Source organism: Pocillopora verrucosa, chromosome 6 (genome assembly GCF_036669915.1).
Source record: "Pocillopora verrucosa isolate sample1 chromosome 6, ASM3666991v2, whole genome shotgun sequence".
Taxonomy (NCBI): Eukaryota; Metazoa; Cnidaria; class Anthozoa; order Scleractinia; family Pocilloporidae; genus Pocillopora; species Pocillopora verrucosa.
This window is the reverse complement of record NC_089317.1, coordinates 23,973,191-24,000,160: the sequence shown is the minus strand read 5'-3', so window position 1 is coordinate 24,000,160 and position 26,970 is coordinate 23,973,191. Positions and strand designations below refer to the sequence as shown.

The following is a 26,970-nucleotide window of genomic DNA, read 5'->3' as shown; positions in this document are numbered from 1 at the left end:
GACATGTAATATCCTTAATAGTTTAGAAGTGTTTCTCCCAGATTCTCACGGTCATCATGGCGGCCTTGTCAAGCGAGGTGATCGCGCAAAGTTTTTCAATTACTAGCAAGCGCCGTTGTAAGGAAAAGTGATGTCTGTTGTTGCTCATGTTACTGATGCAGGTGAGCCACCTGAAGCCTGTAAAGTTGAAAATGTGAAAGACTGTTCAGTTCTTTCTCAAAACACTACATCTGATCCAGAAAATGAAGAGGCGATATTAATAGAGGAGGCAACAAGTGGTGTAGTCGAGAACAATGATGTCACACAGAAGATCAAAGTTCTTACGGAACATCAGATTTCTATGGATTTTGAGTACGATATTAGTCGAAATGAATATGATCAAGATAAAACATGTGATAAAAACTTGTTAAACTCAAAATTGAGTGTTCAGAAAGAGGGCTCTAATTATGTTTGCGAGCTTAATAGTAGGAGCACTCAAGAACAAACGTCTCAAGATCAGGAAGAAATGGACGAGATCCGCGAGAACTATTTTCATCAAGAAGAAAAGGAAGGTGTTAATGATTCAAAACCAAAAAGTTGCGGCGAGGAAGCCGATGACACCATAGAAGGAATGGAATCAGATGATACTCACAGGTACCAAATGTTTTATTTGTCACTTATTTACCAGTCTTGTGTACTGCATCAATCAATCCTGGCTCCGGAGAGCACTTTGATTGGTTGATAGCTATGTCATATCTCGTATCCTGTCTTGCTCTGTGTGACATGAAGTGATGAGGAGGAGTGCTACTCTTCAAGTGTGGTATGCTATTCAATAGCAGGTAACTTTCCCACCACCCACCACCCACCCCCCCTCCTCTTCTTGCAATTTATCATGAATCCCTGAAGGTTTTCCAATGCCCATCTAAAGGGGTAGATCTGGGCATACTTGAAAGGGAGGGGGGGGGGCTCTAAACTTTGATAAAATACTCCCTTACAAGTAGTAATATGTAAGAATTCTGGATTCAGACAAATAATGAAAAGAAAAAAAACCCACAGTTCCAATGGGGGAGGGGTGAGAGGGAGAAAGACTGAACCCTTCCCCTCCCAATCCTCCATTGCATTTATAGTCTACAACAGAGAAAGGCTCAAAGAGAGATGTTTTGATCCATGGTTTAGCATGGTGACCATTATGTTTCTCCTAAATTATACCCTCCATCAATGAATAACAAGAAATGATGAGTCAGTTCCTTTCATTGTATAGAGCTACAATGAATTACAAAAGTAGATGAGACATGTTACCACAACAAGAGATAATTGATCACCATGTGATCCAGCATAAGGTATCCCCCCATTTCCCCCTTTGCATTGTCAGTGGCGATTAAAGCAGTACCCCGTAAAAAACTTCAATTAACAACATTATATTGGGTAAGGGGCAGCTTTTAGTTTTTTTTTTGCACTAGATTTGTTACTGGCCATCTGGAAAAGTTGGTAAATGCACTTTTTCCTCAAGGTGTGTCAACATTTTTGCAACTAGTTGTAGCTTGGCTTTACCTGATTTTAGAAAGGAAAAAAATGCATTTTTTTCTCCTTCAGGTACTTTGCAGTTCATTATAACTTTAATATTGTACCACAACAAGTAACAGGAGCTTGGGAAGACTTCAGTAGCTCAGCTTCAAACTTTCTCAAGGGCTGCAAATGGTAAGCATGGTCAAGGGGAGAGGAATTCCATTCTAATGGTGTGATATACAGACAGTGCTCCTCAACTATTCTTGGACATTCTAAGTCCTATATGGATGTGTTGTATGATTCTTGAATAAAACTGAATGATATACTCTGAATTATTTAATCTTTGAAGCAATTAGTAGCTGGTATAGCTGTCAGTCTGAAGTGTATCTTGTTGTCCTTAGTATGGATACCAGTCTATCACATATTAGTAAAGGGGGGGGGGGAATTTGCTAAGCAAACTGTGGTGCTGCATCAGTGTGAGAGTATAACAAGGTAATTTAGTATTTTTTTAACTGAGGTGATAATGGAAATTGACCACCATAAAGAGTTTCAAAGCTGATGTTTCAAACTTCAGCCCTTTATCGGAGTGAATAGAGGAATTGTTGGTTGTGTGTGTGTTTATACACAGAAAATATAAACACACAGATAACCCACAATTCCTCCATTCACTCTGATGTAGGGCTGATACTTAAAACATCCACTTTGAAACTTGTTACAGTGGCCAATGTATGTTATCAACTCAGCTGATAATACTAAATTGCCCATCACAAATTAGATTGGTAACCCTTCAGTCTGTCATGCAGTTTTTTTTAGCAATTTGCTGATATCCAATTATACTTTCAGGTAGAGAGAGGCATTTTGAGATAAAAATTTATCATCTAAAAACACGATGCTGTTATTAGGTTAGGGTTGAGTTTGATCAACAGCTGCCATGTGGAAAATGAGCTTGTGCCCCTCTCTGGGAAAGAGGGTGGAATGAAGAGTGCACTCAAGGGAGTTGTAGAAATTTGGTTGGAACAGAACTCCAGCCTGCACCCAGTGATCCTGAGTCTATGTCTTTTTATGATAATTATTCAACCATTACATATATCTCCCTAATTTACTGTGTTCTTATTTTCATTTTTGTGTTCTTATCTAAGGTCTCCTGATGGTGCGTGTTTACTGACAAACAGTGATGACAACACCCTCAGGATATTTAACCTTCCTACAGAATTGTACAGTGGGAATGCTGTGCAAGGTTTATCAGAAATGGTATTTAATAATATGTTATTTTTGTCTTTATATGGATATAAGTTGTTCTCAACAATGACACAACTTACACTTACTTTTCCACAGCCAAAGTATACATATTACATACATATATTTTTTTTATTTATTATTATGAATACAAGTTGTTCTCAACAATGAAACAACTGATACTTACTTTTCCACAGCCAAAATATACATATACATACATATATTTTTTTGATTTTTAATGAATAAACCCCTTTCTAGGAAAAGTATTTTTAGTAGTGGTGGTAAAAAAATTATTGTGTATTAACTGCTTTCACTATGAACTCAAAACCCATGAAAATCTTGTGAAATAATTCATTGTAAATTCACAGATTTTTCACAGGATTTTCATGGTTAAATCAATGACATTTTCATGGTCTCAGTGCCATGAAAAAGACCTGAAAAATCCCATGAAAAACCTGTGAAAATTTCCATATTCACGACCCATGAAATATTGAGTAAAGTGACCTAGAAGCCATGAAATACCCATGAAAATGGCATTTCATGGCCTTTTCAAAGGTACTGAGAAACCCATGAATTTCAAGCCCAAAATTTCATGGTGTCAAAGTTCACTAGTTTTTAATGGGTTGCAGCAAATCATGACCCATGAATATCCTGTGAATATGTTAAAAATTCATTGACCATGAAAATTTTCCTTGAATTTTCATGGCCTCTACATGGTTTTTTCATGGCACATGAAAGTTAATTGCCAGTTAGTTTTCATGGGGTTGTTAGGAATATGCAAGCACCATGAAAATTCTTTGGAAACCCTATGAATTTGGAATTAAAAATTATTCACTTTTCTTGTACCAAAGACTGTACTACAGCGTATAGCTTGCAGTATACCATAACTGTAATACATACACTATCACTTAAATTATACACTGAAGAACTAACCTATCTGTGAAACTTCTTGGTCCTGTTGTACAAGCACACACACATGAAAGACATGACCAGAAGTCTGGATTCTCTGATAGTTTATTTTGTTTCACCAGCTGTACATAAATATTACTTTAGGATTCCAAAATTGTGATAATTCAGTTTACACTTTCTTAAATAAAAAAAGTTGGTATGAAATTTTCTGCATAAAATTAAGATGTTAATGATTTTTAGCTCTATTTTGATATCACTGATTTTCCTTGTGGAGACAGATTCTTCTCCTATATTTCTGTTTATTTAAACTATTTTGAAGGTATATTATAAATAAATTTGATGTGAAAAATATTTGGACGAAATTATTGAAAATATACTCACTGGTTTGATGTATTTTTGTCTAAACTTCAAATATCATTTCCTTCCTCTAATATCATGTGTAAAATGTTATGGACAGTTATTATAATGTCTATTTATGTAACAGCATTCATGTAAATTTCTTGATATGTTTTACACTTGTGATCAATACTCTCAAGGTAACTAACAACAAAACAATTACCAACTTTCTGCACTCTTGCATGTGTGAAGATATATCTATGGCTGACTATGTCAGTGTCTCTCTGTTTTGGCCACCTGAATGTGCCATCCTTCTTTCGGTTATCATTACTATTTGCATCTTCATCATCATTTGAACCAAGATAGGCTGCTTTAGCAAGTTTGCTTTTCCTTTCATCAGTTTTGTAGACCAACACTCTTCACTGTTTGCAAAATAAAGGGAGCACATCATCAGTTATCTAAGAGCCTTTCTTATGTACGTAGTAAACCTAGAAATGGATAACTCGCTAAAACAGGTTCTTTTCAACATGAAGCCGTCCGATACTAAGCGACGCACTGTGGAAGTGAGGTGAGGTATTTCGTATTCAGAATTTGACTGTATTTTTTATTCCTAAGAACGGTCGTAAGTATTTCCATACAAACTCTTGTGATGTTTCGCCAGATGATCACAGAATAAAAATTTTCAAGTTAAATCAATAGTTAGCGCGCGCGCTCCGATGTTTACGCGTAATAAGATGACCAAGCTTGAACTTACCCCTTCACGTTGTAATGCATATCGATAACTTCATCTTGAGGAAACCTCTTTGAAAAAACTTTTCAGACAGTCCATTGCGTTGATCTGGAAAAAAAGAGACTGCTACACAAACACTACGAGAAATGCAATTGGAATGGAACCATTCCGTTCGAGGTACGAAAAAAACCGCCACTTCTTCGTAAATCACGTGTACTTTCACGTGGTGACCTTAGGTCATCGCAGCCATCATAGGTCAGCGGTCACATAGTGACCTCACAGGTTATCGTGTTCGACGTTACGAAATGACTCCGAAGAGGTCTCGTTGCTGCGTCTGTAATCTTACAAAATAAAGCAGCACAAAAAGCTGTTCGGTATTTGGAATTCGAAGCAAGTAACAATCGACAGGACATCAGAGTCCAAGAAAGTCAGAGCTGACATCGACAGTGATTCCTGTGAAAGCGATCACGAAATCAACAACGATGTTGTAGAAGGCAATCTCAATGAATACATGAAGGTAACCTTTCATCCCGACTGAGAAGATGGCCTGACTCTGTTAACCGGCGACTCTATGAACGAGGTAAAAATAGCATTTTTTTCAGGTTACATTTGCACACTATTCAAAGTTCCAAATTGAGGTGACAAAGTGATTGATTTTTCATTGTTTTGTTCCACATTTCGTGTAGATGCAATGCGTACTATTGCTGTGCAATTTAAGCATCTGTACTCTGCAGCTGCCTTACGGGAAAAGCCCTAGAAGATTCCTCAGTCGTAAGAATGTAAGAGAAGGCCTTGAACAGGTTTCCAGAGTCATGGCTAACAATCAAAGCCAGTAGTGAGGCAGAAAAAAAATCAACAAAGTCGTCCAGGCATGGCGAAGGCAAAAATGCCCCAAAAAATCAAAGTGAGGATCAAACATCGGGGTCATTGCCTCCAGCCCCATTTGTCTCAACAAAGGAGCAAATTGAAGATCCATTGTTTTTAGTCATTGTTTTGTGATTTCCTGTACATTTTACGTTAACAAAGGCCACTTAAGATGTTTAGGGACATTTTCATTCGACAGTTTTCGCGCTGTACACCAAAATTCCATCAGTGGATAGATTTATAACAAGTCAGTTCCACGGATCATGAAAGTCAGCTCGTTGATAAATCAGTGACTGTGATGAACTCATTAATACCACTTTTAATGGCCTATGGATTTATCAATGAAATTCATGGGCAACAGATTTCAGGGAATATTCATGGCCCATTAATTTTGTTCTCCCAAAACAAATAAATTGTTAGCCCATGAAATGCTGTTTGATTGCAATTCATGGGCATGAAATTCATTCTGATGACTTTCTGGGGAAACTAATGGGTCATGAAAGTAGACTTTGAAGAAATTCATGGGTCATGAAAGTAGGCATATAAAGAAATTCATGGGTCATGAAATTAATTCTGGTGACTTTCATGGCAAATCATTGGGTCATAAATATAGACTTTGAAGAAATTCATGGGTCATGAAAAAAATTCCCCTAATTCATGGAAAATTCAGGGCTAAAAATAACCCCATGAAATTTCATTTTGCAGTATTCATGGGCCATGAAATGATCTTCATGGGTTTTTCACATGAAATTCATGGAATTTTCATAAAACTACAGTTCATAGTGTTTGCTTTATACCTTATATAAAACTTTGGAAATTAATCACAATAATTATTGTTGAATAATGAAAACATACCCACTTGACATTCTTGTTTTTCTTTAAGGTATCAGTGTTACAAATGCAGGAGGGAGAGACAGTTTATGACTACTGTTGGTATCCATTTATGTCATCCCTTGATCCTGACACTTGCTGGTATGATTCTAGTCACTTGAAAGCATGACATAAGTATGAGTCAGAATGCATGTCAGGGAGCCTTGTTTCCTATAGGGAAAAATGTTAGTGGTTATTGTCTAAATTAATTTGTTTCAATTCATAATTAGGATTGTCATTATTATGTACTTTTCTTTGCATGTGTGAGAGGTAATGCTTTGTGAGGGTGGGTTGGGGTGCACAGTCAGATTGAAATTTTCATAGATGGATCTGAGGCCCTCATGAGGTGTACCTCAAGATGTATGGTTAATAAAATTTATCCACCCTATTCAAGTGAACCAAAGGCCTAGGATATACCAGCTAACTTTTTTTATTCAAAGGCACGAGATTTCTATCCATAATGTTAACAACTGATATTATTATTCTGATATTATTTGTGTGTTTATTAATTTTACTTTTTAGTTACTAAGTTAAACACACTTTTCTAAAGATTTCTCTCAATTAAGGCTTTGATAGTTCAACTATTCTGCCGAGTCTTCAGCAAGTCAATCAGCCATCACAAGCTATTTTGGGACCAAAGTTTGCAATCTTGGGGGTCTACAATGTCCTTCCTAAGATAAGACAGTTGCCTTATAAAGCCTTTAGTCTTGATTTTATGTAAACATAAAACTCAGGTTTACAGCTCCGAATAAATTAGATCTTCATATAATTATGTCATCACAGTTTCCTGAGCAGTAGCCGTGACCATCCTCTCCACATGTGGGATGCTTTTACAGGAGCAATAAGATGCACCTACAGAACTTACAATCACTTGGTAAATGATAGTTCATGTCAATAACTATTTCCTCTGTTAAATGAGGAAAGGGGGTAATTTTCTAAAGCAACTGTGGTGCTGTGTCGGTGAGAGAGTATAAAAGGGGAAATTTAGTATAATCAACTGAGTTGATAACATAAATTGGCCACCATAAAGAGTTTAAAAGCAACATGTAACTCTGGAAAAGTCTGCTTTGAAACTCTTTAAGGTGGCCAATTTATGTTATCAACTCAGTTGATAATACTAAATTACCCTATTTGCTCTGTTAGCCTGAAATAGTGGCTTTATAGCTAATTTGAATGTAGTTTTTGACACAGTGTTGGCCAGCATTATCTATTGGTAGTAATGATTCACTAACACTTAACTTAACTGTTGTTTGTGAGTTTCATTAAATATGATTGATACTTAAAAATCTGTAGCTACTGAAATATTTTTTACTGTACAGATTTCATTGTCCCCTTTGTAAAATTGATAGTACTTGAACATAGCATTTTTTGAGAAAAAATTGATTTATTAAAATCTATAATTTCTTTCTCCCTTGGTATTTCAATTGAGACAAATAAAAGGTTATGTTTTTATCATTTAATTTTTTTCTGCTAGGATGAGGTGGTTTCAGCAAATTGTGTGTCATTCAACCTGGATGGCAGTCAAATCTATTGCGGCTTCAACAAGATGGTCAGAGTTTTTGATACAACAAGACCTGGGAGAGACTTTCAGGAAAGACAAACCACAGGTCTATACTGTGTATTGTATTTTAGTCACTGTCAGTGACAACTTTGTTTAGCAATGTATAGTGTAATATAACCTTATTTATACCAAGATTCTTGATAGAGAAAAAAGTGGTTGTATCATTTTAGTGAAGTTCTGCAATGATGTGAAGCCTTCAAGAGCTTTTTAGGGAGCACTTTGGTTTAGGGTCTATTTGTTATTAAACTCTTGCTCATGGTGTGTTGAAAGACTTCTATTAAAAAGCATTTTGGAACTCAGATTCTCTGCTGAAGGCTACTGACACCTTTAGATCAGATTTTCCATACTGAAAATGCATAAATATAATGCCATTTTTTGCAGTTAAAAAGGAAGGCCAGGGTGGAATCATCTCCTGTATTGCATTCAGTCCTGACAGTTCTGGAATGTATGCTTTGGGATCTTACTCAAAGTCAGGTACTATGATTTTATGAAAAAATGAAATTACAGGCTGGAATGAATCGTCTGAGTAAGGAAACTTGCCTTTAAGTGTAATCCCAGGCATAGGTAATAATTATTCATTTCAAATAATCAAAGTTTTTTCCTTGTTTGCCAGTTGGTGTTTACTCCGATACAGATGGTGAGCTAATTTTTCTACTCCAAGGACAGCAGGGTGGAATCACCCATGTTATGTTCTCTCCTGATGGGACAAGGATCTACAGTGGTGGCAGGAAGGTACTGATTAGTTTGCCCTTAAATGTTAACTTGTTGTCCATTTTCCACATACACACCCAATAAAATAGCATAATTAGAAATGTAAACATGTTCTATTTCTTCCATGCACCTGTTTATTTCCACAGGATAATGAAATTCTTTGTTGGGATGTAAGAAATCCTGGAAAAGTTCTGTACTCCATGATACGCTCAGTGGATACAAATCAGAGAGTTTATTTTGACATTGACAGGTACCATCGTAATAATAATCTTGACAAAGTGTAAGAATATCTTGCTTCTTGTTTCCTAGATCTTGCTCAGCTGTTTCCCACCTGTAGTGAATGCACTGGTAAATTTCTAGACAGTTACTCGTACCATACAATTTATTCAAAACCAGTGGTTTCTGAAACATGATTAACTTACATTACACTACAACCAACTACCAACAACAATAACTATGATTACAAAGTGAAACATCAAACAGCAAAGACAAAGCAAAACGTACCTGATGGTTTGGATGAAGAGAGTACATGAAATGCCGCAAAGAAACAATGAAAGGACCACAAACTGAATAACATACTGTTCTTTTTCATGCCAAAATTTAAATATATACATACGGGTGTAGGGACTGAAGCCTAGTTGGAAGGTAAACCGCTGCCCCTGAATTTGTTGTTACTCCACCCTTTCATAGCAAAACATCCTCACTAAGACATAAACAGACTTCAGCAACACCTTGCACTCAAATGGTTTGAATTCAAACTGGTACCCAAGCTAAATGAAATCAGAGAGGCTGATGATGAAAGTGGCAGCTGTTTGTGATCTGCAGGTTGTGCTTCCTGCCCTTTGGGTTGTATTTGAGGGCATTGTGCATGCATAGTCAGGTTACTGAGTTTGTTTCAAAATGGCACCTTATATAGCTGAATTATTACCACATTTAAAGACAATTCTTGAAAGGTTAAGGTACTCGACTTTGGAATACCAATATTGGATGAAAAGACTTGTTTCTTTGGATATGTGATAATGGCAGAGAAAACAAATTTTAATTAGTGTTTCTGCAGCATATCTCTTGTTTGACATTTTTTCTTTCTGTGGTTTCCTTACCTGTCCCCTGACCCCATCCCTTCCCCCCCCCCCCCCACTTGCTCTCCTTAATAATATTTAAATTTTTTTGATACAGATCTGGGCAATACATAATTTCTGGAAATGGTGATGGTATTGTCACTGTCTGGGATTCAACTACTTCCCCAGTTGATGATAGCTCAACAACAGAAGCTATATTACAACCTGTCATGACATTTGTTGGACATGGAGACTTGATAAATGGAGCCTGGTATCTATTGATTTTAAATACTTCCAAATTGATAATCATTACAAACATGATCCTTTGTACCAACTGTAGATATCCTGGAGTAAAACTGATACAAGTTTTGGCAGGTTTTTTTTTTTTTTTTTAATTTCATTGCATTTTTCAGGCCAAAAAAAGGTGGTGATATTAAATAAATGAAACTTTGGAAAGCATGCAAATAGGGGATGCCTTTTAAAGTTTTTTTTTTTTTAATTTTAAAAGTGGTTTTAATTTTCAGCAATTATTTTGGTTAGAGGTTTACTTTGATCTATCAATTGATATTATTTTCCTTTTAAACAGTTTCCATCCTAGTCTCCCTCTTCTGGCTACAACCTCAGGACAACGTCACTTTGAAGAGCCTGGGAATGACAGTGATGATGAAAATGCAATAGACCAAGAAATGAAGATTCAAGGTGATAACTCACTGCGAATCTGGGCAGCTGGTGAACAGGAAGTGACTGTTGAAGTGGTTTAACAAATTAATATAGTACCACGGGTAATGTCAGTAAATAATGTCTCTTTTCAAGGGAGCATACACAGTATGGTATGATATGGATATGGATGTACAAGGAGTGCTTTAAGGTGACAATGGACGAATGGAAGGAAAAAGATAGGGAAATAATGATGAGTAGTACAAATTTGTGACCAAAGGGACTAACATGTCTCATGGTGGATCTCAAGTTGACTTAACCAAACATGAAAGCATACTAAAACATATGGCTTCATGGCATTGTCTAGTGAAAACTTTGACATAAAAATGCTGAGTGAGGAAATTACCATGAACCTTCCTTGCATCAAACATTTCCTCAAGGACTAAAGAAATAAAATTTTGTTTCTGTATTATCAAGGACATCAGGTACAGTGGTGTAGGTTCATGATTATATACTGTTATTGTTATTGTAATAAATACTCAAACAACAAAAAGAGACTAAAGGATTTTTTGATATTACAACGAAGTACATAAAACTATTTGTTTCTGTTGGTTAATACTCTTGGTAGAACATCAGTTGTACTTAATATAAATTGTCAAATTCTTGGTTTTATTCTAAGAGGCTCCTTAACCCTTTCAATTCTAAGATCAAGACATCACTTCTCTTTACTGCCTGCTGTGAATTTTCTTTCACTTCTTACTCTAAGAACTTTCTATGTAATTAAACATGACACTTGCAATTGGTGTATTTTTTTCTTTCTTCTCATCACCATACTGTTTCAAAATATATTGATATCCTAAGGCGAAATTCCTTTTGATCATGTTGGAAAATGAAAGGGATAACTGTATTAAGAATTGTAAAAATTTGTGTCAGCTTCCAAGCTCTAATTCTTGGATTTCCTTTATGAGTGATGCCTCTGCTGCCATCTTATCAAGCTGTAAGAAGTCAAAGGAAACTGCAGTCAGTTGTTATTAAGAAAAATTATAAAATAACTACATTGATGCAGTGACATTTTCAGCCAATGTAGAGTTATCCATGGGGAGGATGAAGATCCATAAGGGCTAAAACCTGAATCCCTTTCATCCAAACCATCATTCAAGTGCCTCAAGTTGTTCTGCTTACTTTGATAATATTTTATTCAATAATCTATCCCATAATCCATAGCAGACCTGATTTTTTTCCAGTGTCTTTCCAGATCTCTGTTGCTCCTTCAGGTCTTCAATCTGACGCAATTTCTGAGCAGAAAATGAAGTTAAAAAGATTCAGCAATCATTATGAGGGTTGTATTCCCAAAAATTGGTCAACGACCTTATTCAGAAGTGACAGCAATTTTTTACTTCTTTTTTTTTTTCATTGTAAATAATCATATTATAGAAACCACAGAAAATAATACCAATTCAATCGATTCTGATGTATGAGAGTATTCTTCACTACTTTCTGTCATAGCCTGGACCTCCGATTAAGATGAGTAACCTACTTGTAGGTAAATTTAGACAGGTAGACAATATTGATGAGCATTATGAAATTATTGTGTCTCATATGGAAATCTCCAATGATTGATTGATTGATTCCCATTTTTGGTGATGTGTTTGTTCAAATTTTTTGTTGAAGGTATTCTTTTTGATTAATTGACAACACAGAACACATTTTAGTGATTTTGTGTTTTCTTGTGTTGGCTGTGGGATAAAGTGATATTTTACCTTTTTCAAATTTCTTAGCTTCTTTTCTTTCTCTGGTGGAAGAGTTGTATCAGCTACTGGTGGTGATGCTGGTGATGATGGAGGAAGTTTTGACCTCACTGCCTGAAACATTAATATCCAAGCTTGATATTGTTGAACAGTTGTATATGTTGTGCCCCCAATGATGATTGTATGCCTTGCTACCCAAACTAAAAAACTGGCAGGCATATGGACAGATGGATCAAAGGAAGGACAGGAAGATGGAGAGAAAGACAGGGAGGTGGACAGACAGAGAAGCAGACAGACAAACAGATAGGCAGACAAGCAGATAGACAGAAAGACAGACAGAGAGAGAGGCAGACAGACTGACAGACAGACAGAAAGGCTGAAAGAGGCTGTTAGACAGACAAACAAACAAGCAGATAGAAAGACAGGCAGATAGACAAACAGATAGAGAGGCAGACAGACCAACAAACAGATGGACAGAAAGAGAGGCTGACATATGCAGACAGACAAACAGAAAGGCAGATGGACAGACAAGTAGAGAAGCAGACAGACAGAAAAACAGACAGGCTCACTTCTTAGCCAACCAAAAAGATGACATGTAAATTGGCAAATGTACACTTAGATAGACAAGGAGCAGGGTTAACAGATTGACTAATTGCCTGACTGAACAACTATACATGATAAATGTACAGATGGCAATTCACAAAGATGTCTTGTCCATCAGTTGTACTTCATTTCAGCATTTTAATTCACTTTTATCCATGATGTGACTGACAAATGGAAAAATGATCACCTCAATTGGGGTTTGAATTAATAACTGATCAGGATTAAGGGGATTTTCAGGGCTCATCTGGTCAGTGTTTATAGCAGTTGTGAAATGCTGAAGTTGGACAGACTACCTCCTGAGTAGCAACTTCCTGTTCTTGCTTTGCTCTTGCTTTGGCCTCTCTTTTTTTCTTATTTTTAGCCGCTGATTTTGAGATTTCCTGGCCTTCCTTTGGCTTCATATTTTCTGCAGGTTCATTCTCATGCTAAAATGAAATTAAGAATTCAAAATAAATGGCCTGCTCTCAAGCTTAACAGCCCACTCCATAGGCTAGAACATATCCTGCTTTCCACAATGTGAAGATATCAAGAGTAGTGTCACCAGTCCCATGGTCCATCGCAGATTACTCCCCCCCACCCCACCCTACCTCACCCACTTTTCTTCAGGTTTCCCTGAATGTTTGCCAATACCCATCTATACTCCTTGGTGTGGAGAGAGGCTCTGAGAGAGTTTGACCCTTTACTTCCAAACATCAGTGTGTATATTCTCCATACTGTTCTCTATACATTTTTTAAGGTGCAGACAAGGAGAATTAGCTTAGTGATCCAGAGCTTCTGCAGATGTTGATAATTTTGATTATTCTCATGACTTTTGTGTGTGATTCAGCAGTGATATTGTAAGGAGAAATTAGATGTTAGTCATTCTTAGGGGTTAAAGCTTTTGATCCAGAGTCCTCCATATTAACCATGACATCACCATGTCTCCCACACTATTATCAACCCTTTACACCTCAACATCAGTATCCATATTCTCATACTCTTCTTTATACATTTCCTTTAGAGTACTGACAAGGAGAATTTGTTTAGCAATCAAAGCTTCTTTGGTTGGTGATCATTTCCTTTATTCTCATGATCTTAATGAATGATTCAGCTGTATTACTGCAAGGAGAAATTAGGTGCTAATCACTCTCAGGGTTTAAAAGAGTTTACTTAATGATAGAATAATCACAACATGGAGATCTCTTCAAAGATATTCAGACTAGAACAAATTGTCTCACCACTTTTACTGAAGGTGCCAATCCTCTGAGACCAGGAGGACGATAAACATCTTTAGCTGGAGAGATAAATACCTGGATGTAATATATATACTTAACCCTTTGACTCCCATGATCTGATAGTCAATTCTTCCCTCTATCCACCACACATTTTCTTGTAAATAAGTTATGAGAATTTGGTGTTAGATTGAGATAACAACTTAACCTGATAAGTTTGAATATTCTCATGACCTGTTTGCTGGATAATGTTCAGATATTGTAGGGAGAAGTTACGTGTTAATCACTTTTGGGAGTTATAGGGTTAACACTTAATTTGGCACAATTGTCAGTTTTATTGTGAAGGTTTTATTAAAACTAAGATGACATATTTAATTTTTTCATTGGAAAACAACACTAAATAAATCTGTTTTTTTTTATTCAAGCTATAAGCGACCGCAATAACACTGACTTTTCTGTTGTTCTTGTGTTGTGGCAGACACCGCAGCACTGTAGTCAATAGTTGGCTCCTTAAACTTTCCATCTGGAACAGGTTGCCACTTAACCTGCCAAAAAAAAAATTGACATAAGAATCCAAAAAAATTAAGAGGATTCAGTGTTTTTTCAATTGCATAAATCATGGCGTACATTAACAGTGAAAGATGTTTTACCTCCCAAAGTTCACTAACTCTTCTTTCATCTAACAGCTTTCCTGTATAATGCCACAGTTTGTAACTGAAAATAAACAGCAGTGGAACACAAGTGGAAAAGTACAATTTAGGCTAAGTTAGACAACAACATCACAAAAATGTTAGCTAAAGGGCACATAAAATCAATTGTTTGAACTCAGCAACAGTATCAGTGAGATCCTGTTTTGGAACAGTTAACCCTTAAATTCAAACTTACCCATTTCCTTCTCTGAGCCTTGGAGATGTTGTTGCAGTCAAAATATGTTCACCATCTGGACACCATTCAAAGTATGTAGTGTCACTTGCCTGTAAAATCAACATTGCCAAGGAGGTAACTATGGGTTACATGTTTATCACCAGGAGTAGTGGGAGCAGAGCAAACAAGGATAAACAGATTGTCAATCTCAAATTAAAATTCATATAAAAAAAATAATAATAATAATAAATAAAAAGTTGAATGATAATTCTTTTACTAAATCAAAATTACCTGAGGTTTGCTAATTAGCTTAAAATCTTTTCTACTCCACATTTCCTGGCAAAGAAAAAGAGAAAAAAACATTCATCCAAGAAATTCCTCTTTTCTTAACTTTTTATTATTCTGTAACTGACAAGAAATTCAGAATAAAATTTTAAAAATTGTTTTCTAAAAACTTAGACACTGGTTTTACCCCAGTTCTGTAGTTGCTATTAACTTTACAAAGACTACATTATCAACTTACCAACTGGCCTCTAAGATTTCCAAACCCAGCTAGGCAGATAAGTATGATAAGTTAAGACCAGCAACAAAAGGTATCATCAAACAACTTTAATTAAATTCAGAATGAATGCAAAAGGTGGTAGCACTGTTCTGTTTGTCCAAAATTGATCATTAGACTCAGTTTCAATTTGACATTTAGGAAAGACAAAGTAAGGACTCAGGAAATCCACATAACAGCTGCAATAATTATTAACTTAGTAACAATAATTATGGCTTATAGTAGTTGTGTTAAAAATTGTCAAATAGAAATATTAATTTAAAATTATAGATTTTCCAGATATTCTGGAGAGCATGTTTCTTTTAAGGATATTATTTCCATGAGGGTTGTAAAAGACATCATTACGTGGTCCAGTCCCAAAGTCAAACAAGGATTCACATTTTATGTTAAATAATGTTGCCTTGGCTGGCATGACTGATTCAGAAGTAAAAATCAAACAACATCAAGTCAAGGAAGATAAATTGAAAAACAACAACAACAATAATAATAACAAAACAAGCACTGAAGTCATATATCAAAATAATTTGTCATCTGATTCTTAATACAAATAACAAGCAATAAATTAAAGAATTTTAAAAAGTGAAAAGTGTAAATTGATTTCCGCTGGCTGAGGAATGAAAGAAGCGGCAAACATTTTTCTTACACATATCTAGGAGTCTGGGTGCCAGTGTGCAGGGGGGTCTAGTCACTTAATTAGTTGTAATCTACCACTTTTTCTGTTGCTGTTCGCAGTTGCCTAACCTCCAACCTACCCATCCTTCAACCTGGGTAGTTTTAATGTCAACATCAATTACTTCTCTCTTTTCATTGTTGCAAAGCCTTGGTTGGTCAAGAGTTTTCTTTGTGGCAGTTAGTTGTTCAGTGGCTAGTTTGTTCAAGTGTGCCATGGCACTGAAGTCTGAAGAATTCATTCAGTGGTAAAGAAATTCCAGAAAGAAAAGGATACAGCCATACACCACACAGAATTCCTTTGAGTTTGGACTCCATTGAACTGAGTATATTGGTCCTCTTTTGGCTAATTTAGTAAAACAATTGATATGCATAAGCTTAAACAATTCCTATGTAGTACAAGTAATTGCAATAATCGGATAGTAAAATTATGCCAGTCCATTAGAGATTACTACCCTATGATTTGTCCAATAGGTTTTTTGGTAAATGCTAGCGGCAACTGTTGATATGGATGCTCTATTAATGCCATTTTTTAAAATTGCATTTGACATCCTTGCTGCATGCAAATTCACACATGATTGGCAAAAGCGTTTTCAACAACTCTCACTCTGTAAAATAAATATAAATTAATTTAATAAATTACCTAACTGCACCATACTGCTTTCTCCAGAAGTACTGATATAATGCAGTGTTTGTTCACCATAATACGAGGCACCTGTTGTGTCAACATCTGTTGTTGTCACAACAAGCACAGCAGAGCCTAAGAAAAAAGAAGGCAATCTTAAAGCAATTCTCAAATGAGTGTTTGGAGAACCCATAAATTACATTGGTTTCCCTTTAGCATAATTTGTGATATTGTGCTGTACAACCTGCTTTTCATTCTTACAGTTACAATAACCAGTCAGATGCAATGCTGTAATAAATGTGAACTGTTTATTCTCAGCTTGCCTTATTTACAATAAACTGAATAACTTGATAATCATGATGAAATGCCAACCGACAGAAAAAAACAAAAAACATAGAATCAGGAAAAAAAAAAAAAAGGAAAAAGAAAACAGGAAACAATTATGTAAAGCTCATTCACAATGAATGAACCAGCCCCCACCATCCTATAATTTAATGCATAAAATACAGCACAAACCTTTCTTGTTCCACATCAATTTCACTCTATCTGCCTTGAAAAAGCTTTTATTGGCCAGAACAGAAGCAGGATTGTCAAAATTTGGGTGTCTAAATAATCGCACATATGATGGTGCACCCTGACGAGATAAAAACAGATGTTTAGTTATGTACCAGCAATTTATTTTTTTATTTGCACAGAAGAATTCCCAGCAACTAAAATTCCTTAATTTGATGTTTTTAACAGTTCAAAATGTGTAGAATTCAGAGACAAAACACAGCACACCCACCTTTGAACCAGGAACATAAGCTGCCACAGTAAATGGAGGGGGACCTGGAGAAAGCTCAAAATCTGAGATTCCTTGAAGCCTCAGTTTGGTTGCAATTGAAGCTACAAAACATGATAAACAAAACAACACAGCTTAGTTGTCAGATAAGAAAAGATAGTAAGGGGGGTGTAAAACAAATCAGAGTTCCTCCACTAGTTTTTGCAGGTCAGTGCCTTACCACTGAGCTTCAAATATCTCGCTGTGTACTAGATTCATATATAACAATCATACTGCATACTACTAGGGTGAACATTTCTGAAAACATCATATGTAAATTACATAGAACAAGAAAAATGGTAAAACTGTGACTTATGTAATCCAATAAAGTGAGATGTTGGTTATTTTGTGATGAGTATGAAACAAAGACAAAATATTCTTAAGAAAACACACAGATAGTCAAACTTTCAAAACTCAACTCAGTCTAAAGATTTTATATCTATGATCAGTTTTTAAGGTTGTTCCCCAAAACTGATTTTGTGCTGAACTAATGTGTACTTACTGAAATCTGCTTCGTGAAAGCAGTGAATCTCATTGTTAACAGATCGAGCACAGACTGACTCATCTTCACTCCACTTTGGTTGCCTGGTAAAGAAGCAATGATTGGTGCTTAAGCTTCACTATAACTTTCATTGAGAAGTATGAATAACCAAGCAGACTACTCAAGACATAATTGATGTTGATCAGAACTTGCAAGAACACTGATCAGGGAAGATTACAAAAATTGAATGTTCCCCTGCATCTTAAATGATTTCCTTCACAATTGTCATAGTCAACTAATTTACAGAGTCAATAATCCTTGGAAACCTTCCTTTGTGACAAAATTATCTTTAAAAAACTTGGCCCATCAATTTTTGGAAACCTGTAAACAAACACTTATGCCTTTTTGCCCCAACCATTCTACCAAGAAAAGGATTCATTCATGCTTAGAGAAGTGTGGTTTAATCAGTCTTCATATACTAGTTATTAAATAACATACATGAACAGGCATTTCTGCCAGGTTTTTTCTTATATATACCAGGGAACCCAGAAATTAATTTGAAACATACAATAACCTATCTGTAAACTTTGTTTATCTAAATAAACTGTTAAAATCAGTGAAGTTACTGGAAGAACTCCAGAAAGCTAGAAAGACCAAATCCTGTAAAACTAACCAAGTGTCCTTCTTCTTCTGTGAAAATCCAGCAACTAATCTTCCAGCCTGAAGATTCCAGATTTCAAGGTTGTTTACTCCTGCAGACTGATCTTTACTTGCTGTTTCGCATGAAAATAATAACAAAATCAGTTCAGCAATGCCCACAATTTAACCTTACCAATGAAAGAAAAGAGACTTGCAAAGCATCATTTTCCAAAAAATTACTTTAAGGAATGAAAAAAAAGAGACATAGGTAAATGGGTGTTACCTTGATACAAGACCAACTTTTCAAAATAGGCTGATTGGAAATCACCATCATGATAATTCTATTTTATACTATCAGGGTGTAATTCAAGTCTTTAGCTTTGTGCCTGATAGCAATTCAGGGCTGTGTTCAAAGGCTAGAGGATAGCATTCTGTATGTTCAAGAAATCTTTGAAGCATCAATAATTTATAGTAAATCAGGTGGGGCAAATGGATGACGTAGTAAGAATCAAGGTAAAGAAAAGGGGAAAGTTTGGCCATTGCAACTAACCTGTGTACTGTTCCCATATTGACAGGTGAGTGGCTTTAGGAGAGAAGTCCAAACACTGAGTTTTCTCTTTAGGAATACGGCATACTAAACTGAACTTGGACGTGTCTACAACTATTACACTGCAAAATAATAATTAAGTATCAAAAACAAATAAAAAGATCTCTTAAAAGACAATCAGATTGGGAAACAGACTGGCTGAAAGACAAATTACCAATGAAACTAAATCAAAATTTATGAGTTATTTATTTATCCATTGGAGACATTATCTGCTCTTTAAACAACTAGGCCCTAGGGTAAATAGGTACCAACAAAATGTTAGGGAGGCCTGATGAAATTTTGGGCAGGAGGGGAGGGCTAATGGTGGCATCCCATCCAGGGGCCAGGGGGAGTAGTGATAAGCCTAGTCACTTAATGCTGAGAAAATGGAGATACACTCTTACTGGATTGGGGGGAGGGACAGGGGCTCACCTTGCAGTAGACTGACATCCCATCCAGGGGCCAGGGGGAGTAGTGATACACCTAGTCACTTAATGCTGAGGAAACTGAGATAAGCTCTGGCTGGATTGAGGGTACAGAGAGGGGCTAACCTTGCAATAGACTGACATCCCATCCAGGGGCCAGGGGGAGTAGTGATACACCTAGTCACTTAATGCTGAGGAAACTGAGATAAGCTCTGGCTGGACTGGCCTCTTGGCTCAGGTAAAAACTTAACCCTTTCTTTTTAATCCAAAAAAAAAATTGTACCAGGCAAGTGAGAAGCAATACAATTTATTTTAATTTCTACTTACATGGTACTTACACCAAACTATGATTACCTAAAGACAATTTCCTGTGGTATCTGTTAATCTCCTTCACCATCCCTTTCAATGGTAATTGTTTTAACATGTGACAAAAGGAAAATAATACTCAAGAAAACGATCTTTACCTTTGGCCATTACACCAAGTAAAGAGAGACCCATCAGGACTAAAGGTCATTGCCCTGCATCGAGGAGAGTTGTCACTAAAATAAACAAATGAGAAATGCTTACAACTCAGCGCAAGAAGAGGTTATGAATTCTGTACTCAAGAACGGGAGGTCACGCATGAAGTTTTAATTTTTTATTCCTCTCAAGGAAATAAGCAGAAACACTTTTGCAAGATAAAAGCTGACATTTTTCCTTTTACATAGCCTTTGGTGGATTTCCTCTTTCAGGTAAAAAACGAGGTTATGACCATATTTAGTCACGAGGCCCATTTAATTTCATTCAAGAGAAACACCACACTCGCATTTAATTTTACAGTTCGATCAGAGCTGTACATTTGGTACAATGCAGTGGCGCTTCGGAATTTTTGTGTATATCGATGAGAAAATCTAAAAGATCTGTCCAATTGCAAACCGAGCCTTATCTTGGATAGAAAATACTTGCTGTAACCAGCAGGTAAGCTGTTGAGTTGTTGTAGCTTACCTTCCAAAGTCCTCGTGTTGCCTAAACTTTGGCGGGCCATGAACAATAGATATTCCGTCCGATCCTCTGACTGAAATGAAAAAAAACATTTCTGATGAAATCACTCTGATTTTACATAGCTATATAATTTAATTTCAAGATATTTTCCCGAGAAATTTTGTGAAAACTTTTTTTACCCGCAAAAAGAGCTCTCGTGGCCGCCATGTTAGCCCTAGCTCGACGAGAGAAATTGGAAACGAACCTTTTTGAGAACGAGGTCATTGGTGTCCAGTTTTTTTCGGAAAGTCACGCGATGAAGGAAGTGGAGCTATGTGGCAGTGAACGTCGAGATGAATAAGAATTTCATGATCGGATGAATATAATGGAAGCTTGTGGATTGGGAATTTTATGTTGCTTGAGGCGATATCATCAACCCAGGAATTCACAGCCCAGAGAGCTTCCTCAAGTGCAGCTAGACACAGGGCATATGGGTGAGTGATTGCAACACCGAGTGATTTGTGAAAGAGCTTGCCTGTTTTCACACTAGCACATATGAATTTATCGCTTGAGTAATTCTATTGGATTTGTTTTAGGAAATGAGGTCGTCATTGTGAAATCCGGTAAAAGAATATGCGGCTCTGGGGCAGCTTTAGCGAATGCGGCGATCCTTCAAAATAAATGCTACTTTGAGATGAAAATACAATCTGGAGGTGCGTTACTTTGGAATGTTACTTTGCGATCAATATATAATACTCTCGATTTCTCAGCCGCAAAAATTATATAGTTTTTATCCTAAACTTACATACATGCCCCTTCTTTCCTATCGTTTCTTATGTGTAATAATTTTAAAAAATTCAAAATTACGAACTTGTCGATCGGCTCAACTAAAATCCGCTGATTTAGACGGGTTACACAAAATGTTTGTTTCAAAGGATCATTTAGCGAACTAAGGAAACGATATTTGTCAAGTTTAGAGTAATTCATGTTGGTCAAAATCAGTTGGTTTTTGAGCAAAATCAGATAAAATTTCCGCACAGCCCCATACTACATTATGCATTCAGTTCTCGGATAGAGAAAACAATGACAAAAACAATACACTGCCACTGGGAAAATAGATTTGTTTGACTATAGTATAGCGTTGTGCGGAAATTTTACCCATGTTTTTGATACAGATAAGTGACTTGACTCCTTATATTGAGGGCATGTGCACCAATTGTCACTCTAAATCATGTAAATTTGTATAAACTAACCACATCTGTGATGGAATATTATCACTTTTATCTAAATAATTGTAAATTCGTTAATATTTCAAATATCAGTTTTTCTTGGAACTAAGTGATATTAAATTAATAAATAGTGCAGATTTTCTTCAGATTCTTATTATAGACCTTCCCAATTTTCAAAATGATTATAAATTTTTAAATAGACTTTTAACACTGGTAGCATCCCTGTTTTAATTTTCTTTTTATTTTGTGTTTGAAATGTTCTTTTAGGGTCCACAATTAGCTAACATATAGCTAAATACTCTGACACTTAAATAAAGTTAATTGACAAGTTTTTGATTGAAGTGGAAGTCTCCAATACCCACCTAATCCTACAAGAGCAATGGAAAATGAAAAAAGTGCACCTTGCGGGTCATGACTGATTTATACATGTATGCTATATATTATCTGACATTCACTTTTTACTTCCTATTGGTGTATAAAATATAATATGCATTTTGACTTTTTTACCTGTTATGGACCTGTTCAGATGGAGCTGGGAGACCCCTGGTAGGTGGGGTAACCTACCTGTCTATATAGTCTGTAATTTTATCTAAAACATTGCTTGATAGGTTGGGTAACCCCAACCAGGTGGGTTGCCTGGTTGCTGGGTAGGGTAACCCAGTCAGCCACATCACAATCTGCTATGTAAACTTCTCAAGGTGGGGTAACCCGCCTAGTGGGAGTCAAGTTCAAGTTATATTTACAAACATACCAAGAACCTCACTGGGTGATCCTAGGGTTGTAAGATTATATGTAAAAGTAGGCTATTTTTCAATCATGGCTATGTGGGTTACCTAATCTACCTAGGGTCCCTCACCTTCACGTAAAGAGGCTCTAAATGTCAGAGTACAGACACATGCCTGTTAAATGAAATTATCAGAAGGACTATGTTAAGTTGTATTTCTTTTTGTTAGGTGCATGGGGTGTTGGACTTGCAACCAAAAGATGTGATTTAAACAAGATACCATTAGGAAATAATTCAGAAAGTTGGGTCCTTAGGTCTGATGGCACTGTAGCTCACAATGGAACTGTAAGACACAGACTGAGAGAAATACCAGAAGAAGGAGACATGATTGTAAGTCTGTCTGTAAACTAATTCATGATACTCAGGGGGGGGGGGGCAGGGTGGTTTTTGGGTGCTCCTGTCCTCCCCTTTCCTCCTTGTGTGTTTTTTTTTGTTTTTTTTTTCAAGTCAGTAACATACAAATCTTATAATTTGAGTTTGCAAAGAGGTGTCAATTGCAAGAATTTATGTGGCATTAATTTTTCACTTGTGCTTGGTTCCCCTTATTTGTCAATTTATCTTACTGCATCAATATGAGCCTGCTGAAGAAGAAAAGTAGTATAAGCTTCCTCTTGTAAGACACACAGAAAGTGCTAACTTTGAAAAATATAAGCTAAACTCAGTGGTCAAATATTGCACATGCACAAGTGGATCAGTTTTTAAGTTGCATGCCAATTTGTCATGCAAAATTTTTAAAGCAATACACACAAAAAAAATTACTATCATACAAACTATGCGAAAGAAAATTAAAAATGTTCATAGAAATTGGTAAAAAGGAAACCACAGTGGGGAAAAGGAAAACTTGAGACTTCTCTAACACAAAGCATATTGAATTACAGGCATCCTTTACCTTTACAGACATTTGACCACTGTTTTTACTGGCCATGCCCTCATTATCTTTAATATTGCAATTTTATAGTAAACATATCATTATTATCAATAACAAAATTAAATCTTTACCCAAGATCAGCACTGGCTCACTAAATTAAATAGGACTGGTATGCGCATGGGACTTGCTAAATCAGTGGATTTTGGCCCAGCTCAACTTATGGAGTTGATTGCGATTTTGTTTCAGGCCTGTACCTATGACCATGTAGAGCTTAATTTCTATCACAATGGAAAACATTTGCACTGTCCTATAACGGGTATGAAAGGAACAGTATACCCAGTATTTTATGGTAGGTATTAATTTGACACAGCCTTACCACTAACAATGAGAATTATTAGACCTCTCAGTCCTCAGAGCCATAGTATCAGCCTTTTTTAAGGTTGGAAACAAAAATACCAGACCTATGATTAATTAAAAGCATTTTTATGGTTGGCATGTACAAAAACACTCATGCAAGGTTAAGGAGAATTAGTAGCACTGTGAAAACACTTTATGCTAGGTTTCTTTGGAGATCTTCCTTTTAAGCCCTACTTAAAAAAGTGTGTATCACCATCTTGCAAAGTTATTTTATTTATAAAGAATTTTAACAGCTCTGTTGATTGACTGTTGTATAATTAACTAGACTGGTGTGTGGAATAAAGCTCCAGGTGACTTTTGATCAACACTAACTTCTCCCTATGTTTCACAAGGGAATATCAGACAATTTAAACAGAAAATCTGGCAGTCAATCAGAAAGCACCTCTGATTCTTTCTATTAACCCCTTCTTTTGAGTTCATGGAAAGAAATGACAGGTCTTGGTCCCTATTAGTAGTCCAGACAGCCATTATCCATTATATGTCTGCTCTTTTAATTTTAAGATGCAAGTGGTGCTTCATTTTTTTTTTAATCCTGTTTTCTTGCAGTTGACGATGGTTCAATCCTTGATGTTAGTTTCAGTGAATTTGTTTACCATGCTCCAGAGGGATTTCAGAAGATTATGTTTGAGAAAAATCTTCTATGACCCATTGCTAAATGGGTTGCATTAGAATTGTACCTAAAATAATCAATTATCTCATCACAAAATATTGTTGTGGTTTGAAATGTTTCAAGTCAAAATGACTTTAAACTAGGTTCATTCATATTTTCTATTGTTCCAAGTAGATTACTATAATATTATTATTCAATAAAGAAAGAAACAAATAAACCTAGTTTGAATTCATTTTAACCTGAATTTCAATCCAACCTATAATATCATAAAACTTTGTTCAGTGTGATGAATGATTTCAATGCTCCAGTACAAAATTCTAGTATCTTGTAGAGTTTAATTGAATTAGAAGGTTATGTCACAGGATATGAATTTCTAATAATAACTAGAAAGTAAAATCCATGGAAAAAGGAAGACTTAACATTGATGATTTATAACATAGAGCTGGTTATTTATACAAGGTCTAACCCAAACCATGGTTTTACACAATCAGTGTGCCATAGGCTTTCCCTAGAATAGGAGAGGGTTGATTTCATTTTAAAAGAAATGTCCTTCAATTGTTAACATTTGGCTCTCTTGACACTGTTCACAAAATAAATGTTCAGATAAAGGTCCAGCTAAATTGAGGATTGTTTAGGACACAGTGTTGTTGAAGAACAGCTGAGCTTTGTTTAAATAACCAGCCAATGCAGTTTTCTTGAAGCCAATATTCTTTGTTAGTATTTTGTTTTACTATTATGAAGTTTAATTGATGATATCTGACAAGTTATATAACAAATCTGACCAATTCTATACAGACCAGGCATGTAATTCATGTCTCAATTTTTTACCATACAATAACAAGCAATATATTCAGACAGATAAAGATTTCAAAAGATGTTCACTACTTAAGTGAGAAAATGTATAGCAGTGTGTAGAGTTGAGAGAGTAGTTATGAGTCTAAAAGAATGAAATAACAGGAAGGTATATAATTAATTTTTTTCTCTTCTTCCACCAATATTGAAATTTTAACTCCTCAGAATGGGATATTTTTCTTATAGTCACATAGTCACATAGCCAGAATGTAATTCAGTTTCTTCTTGTTTTTTATCAAATTGATATGTGTGGACCAATATTCTAACCAAGCTTTTTTCCTATGCTTCTGAGTATTCAAAGGTATATAGAGTTTTTCTAACATACAATATTATATAGAGTGCCTAACTAAGGGCATCTTGTAATCTCTGAATTATTTTTTTTGTCATCTGAAGCACTTTGTATAATCATTGTCAACCATTTTAACCCTTTAACTCCCAAGATCTTATTAGTAATTCTCCTAACTGTCTGCCATATGGTTCTTTTTATGTTAGTTTGGAGAATTTGGCATTGGATCACTTTATAATCCCCCAACTGATATTTTTCTTTATTGTCATTGCTTGTCTGCTTGATATTGTATTGATATTGTAAAGAGAAATTCTGTCTTGGTCACTCATGGGAGTTAAAGGGTGAAGAAAAAGTGTTGGAGCTTTTAACTATGTTGAGTGAGTGAGGGTAACTCTTTAAGACTAGTAATAAATCTATTCAAGAAAATTGTGGTTAATAGATTATAGTTTGTGTATAAGCTTTGATTGAAAGTTAGTCCACCAAAGCCTCAGCGGAGTAAAATTAACTTTTCAATTTATTAGCCTAGGGGTGTGACTTTCCTCTGTTCCACCCCTTGATCAAATGTCTTTTTCTCTCAGGCCAAATTACTTTGTCAGGCTCAATTGGCCAACCTGTAACAGGCCGTCATCAACAGGGAATGGAGGGGTAACCGCTTAATACTGCAAGTTGACCACTGCAAACAAGTTCTACAGGAAAGGTGCCCTATAAAAATAGGCAGTCTAAGACTGCACGTGGCTACTGATATGGCACAATTTATAGCATTGAAAACAAACTAGACGTAAATGATGCTAGAAGGTAGTGTTGCAAAAGATTTGTATTCACATGCAAAACAGAAAACCTGCCACATCCCAAGTATTTATGAGTACCCTGGTCCACAGGAGAAAGATGATTTAAGAATATTGTGACTAATTGAAATTCTACCAATAATTAAATAGTAACAAATTATCAGTCATTATGGCAACAATAGAAATATAATAATAATTAAAAGGGGCTTGCTCGAAAAGAAAGTTTCCGCACAGTTTCCACGATGTGCGGATCACACCTATTTAGATATTTCTGCGATTAAAAGTTTTGACTTAGATTACGCATCGGTGGTGCTACTGTGAAATTATTTTGAGATGGTTATCGTCTCAGGAAGAACTGAAAAAATTACATCTTCGGATCTACGGGGAATAATTCGTTGATTCAAACAGTAAATTACTCACTCTTCAAAGGGAGATTATTTCCTCCAAGTCTTCAAACCTATCAAGATATTTGTGCAAAGTAGACTTTTGTGTTTAATTACATTCCATCCTGAAATGATTGTGAGAGGTTTAG

General features: G+C 35.8%; 3 protein-coding genes across 3 annotated transcripts; 2 read left to right on the top strand and 1 right to left on the bottom strand.

Moving 5' to 3' along the window:
• The first annotated feature begins 42 nt into the window (after positions 1–42).
• On the top strand, positions 43–10,831 carry LOC131770891 (telomerase Cajal body protein 1). Its single transcript, XM_059086614.2, has 11 exons — positions 43–633; positions 1,573–1,677; positions 2,625–2,736; positions 6,444–6,532; positions 7,214–7,304; positions 7,905–8,037; positions 8,373–8,465; positions 8,605–8,723; positions 8,849–8,952; positions 9,879–10,031; positions 10,347–10,831. The coding sequence occupies exons 1-11, from the start codon at positions 131–133 to the stop codon at positions 10,519–10,521; spliced, it is 1,677 nt and encodes a 558-aa protein (XP_058942597.2). The 5' UTR covers positions 43–130; the 3' UTR covers positions 10,522–10,831.
• Positions 10,832–10,970: 139 nt separating this feature from the next.
• Positions 10,971–20,843, bottom strand: LOC131770878 (eukaryotic translation initiation factor 2A-like). Its single transcript, XM_059086607.2, has 21 exons — positions 20,808–20,843; positions 20,632–20,701; positions 20,112–20,186; positions 19,187–19,305; positions 18,671–18,770; positions 18,019–18,101; positions 17,481–17,581; positions 17,213–17,330; positions 16,715–16,831; positions 16,349–16,417; positions 15,715–15,816; positions 15,367–15,407; positions 15,135–15,179; positions 14,865–14,953; positions 14,630–14,693; positions 14,431–14,524; positions 13,986–14,041; positions 13,062–13,193; positions 12,178–12,279; positions 11,647–11,712; positions 10,971–11,412 (listed from the first exon to the last, which is right to left on the bottom strand). Exons 1-21 carry the CDS (start codon positions 20,833–20,835, stop codon positions 11,347–11,349), a joined length of 1,737 nt encoding a protein of 578 aa, XP_058942590.2. The 5' UTR covers positions 20,836–20,843; the 3' UTR covers positions 10,971–11,346.
• Positions 20,844–20,923: 80 nt separating this feature from the next.
• On the top strand, positions 20,924–26,649 carry LOC131770903 (SPRY domain-containing protein 7). The gene is made up of 5 exons (XM_059086624.2): positions 20,924–21,101; positions 21,204–21,320; positions 22,790–22,950; positions 23,735–23,837; positions 24,452–26,649. The coding sequence occupies exons 1-5, from the start codon at positions 20,984–20,986 to the stop codon at positions 24,547–24,549; spliced, it is 597 nt and encodes a 198-aa protein (XP_058942607.1). The 5' UTR covers positions 20,924–20,983; the 3' UTR covers positions 24,550–26,649.
• The last annotated feature ends 321 nt before the right edge of the window (positions 26,650–26,970 follow it).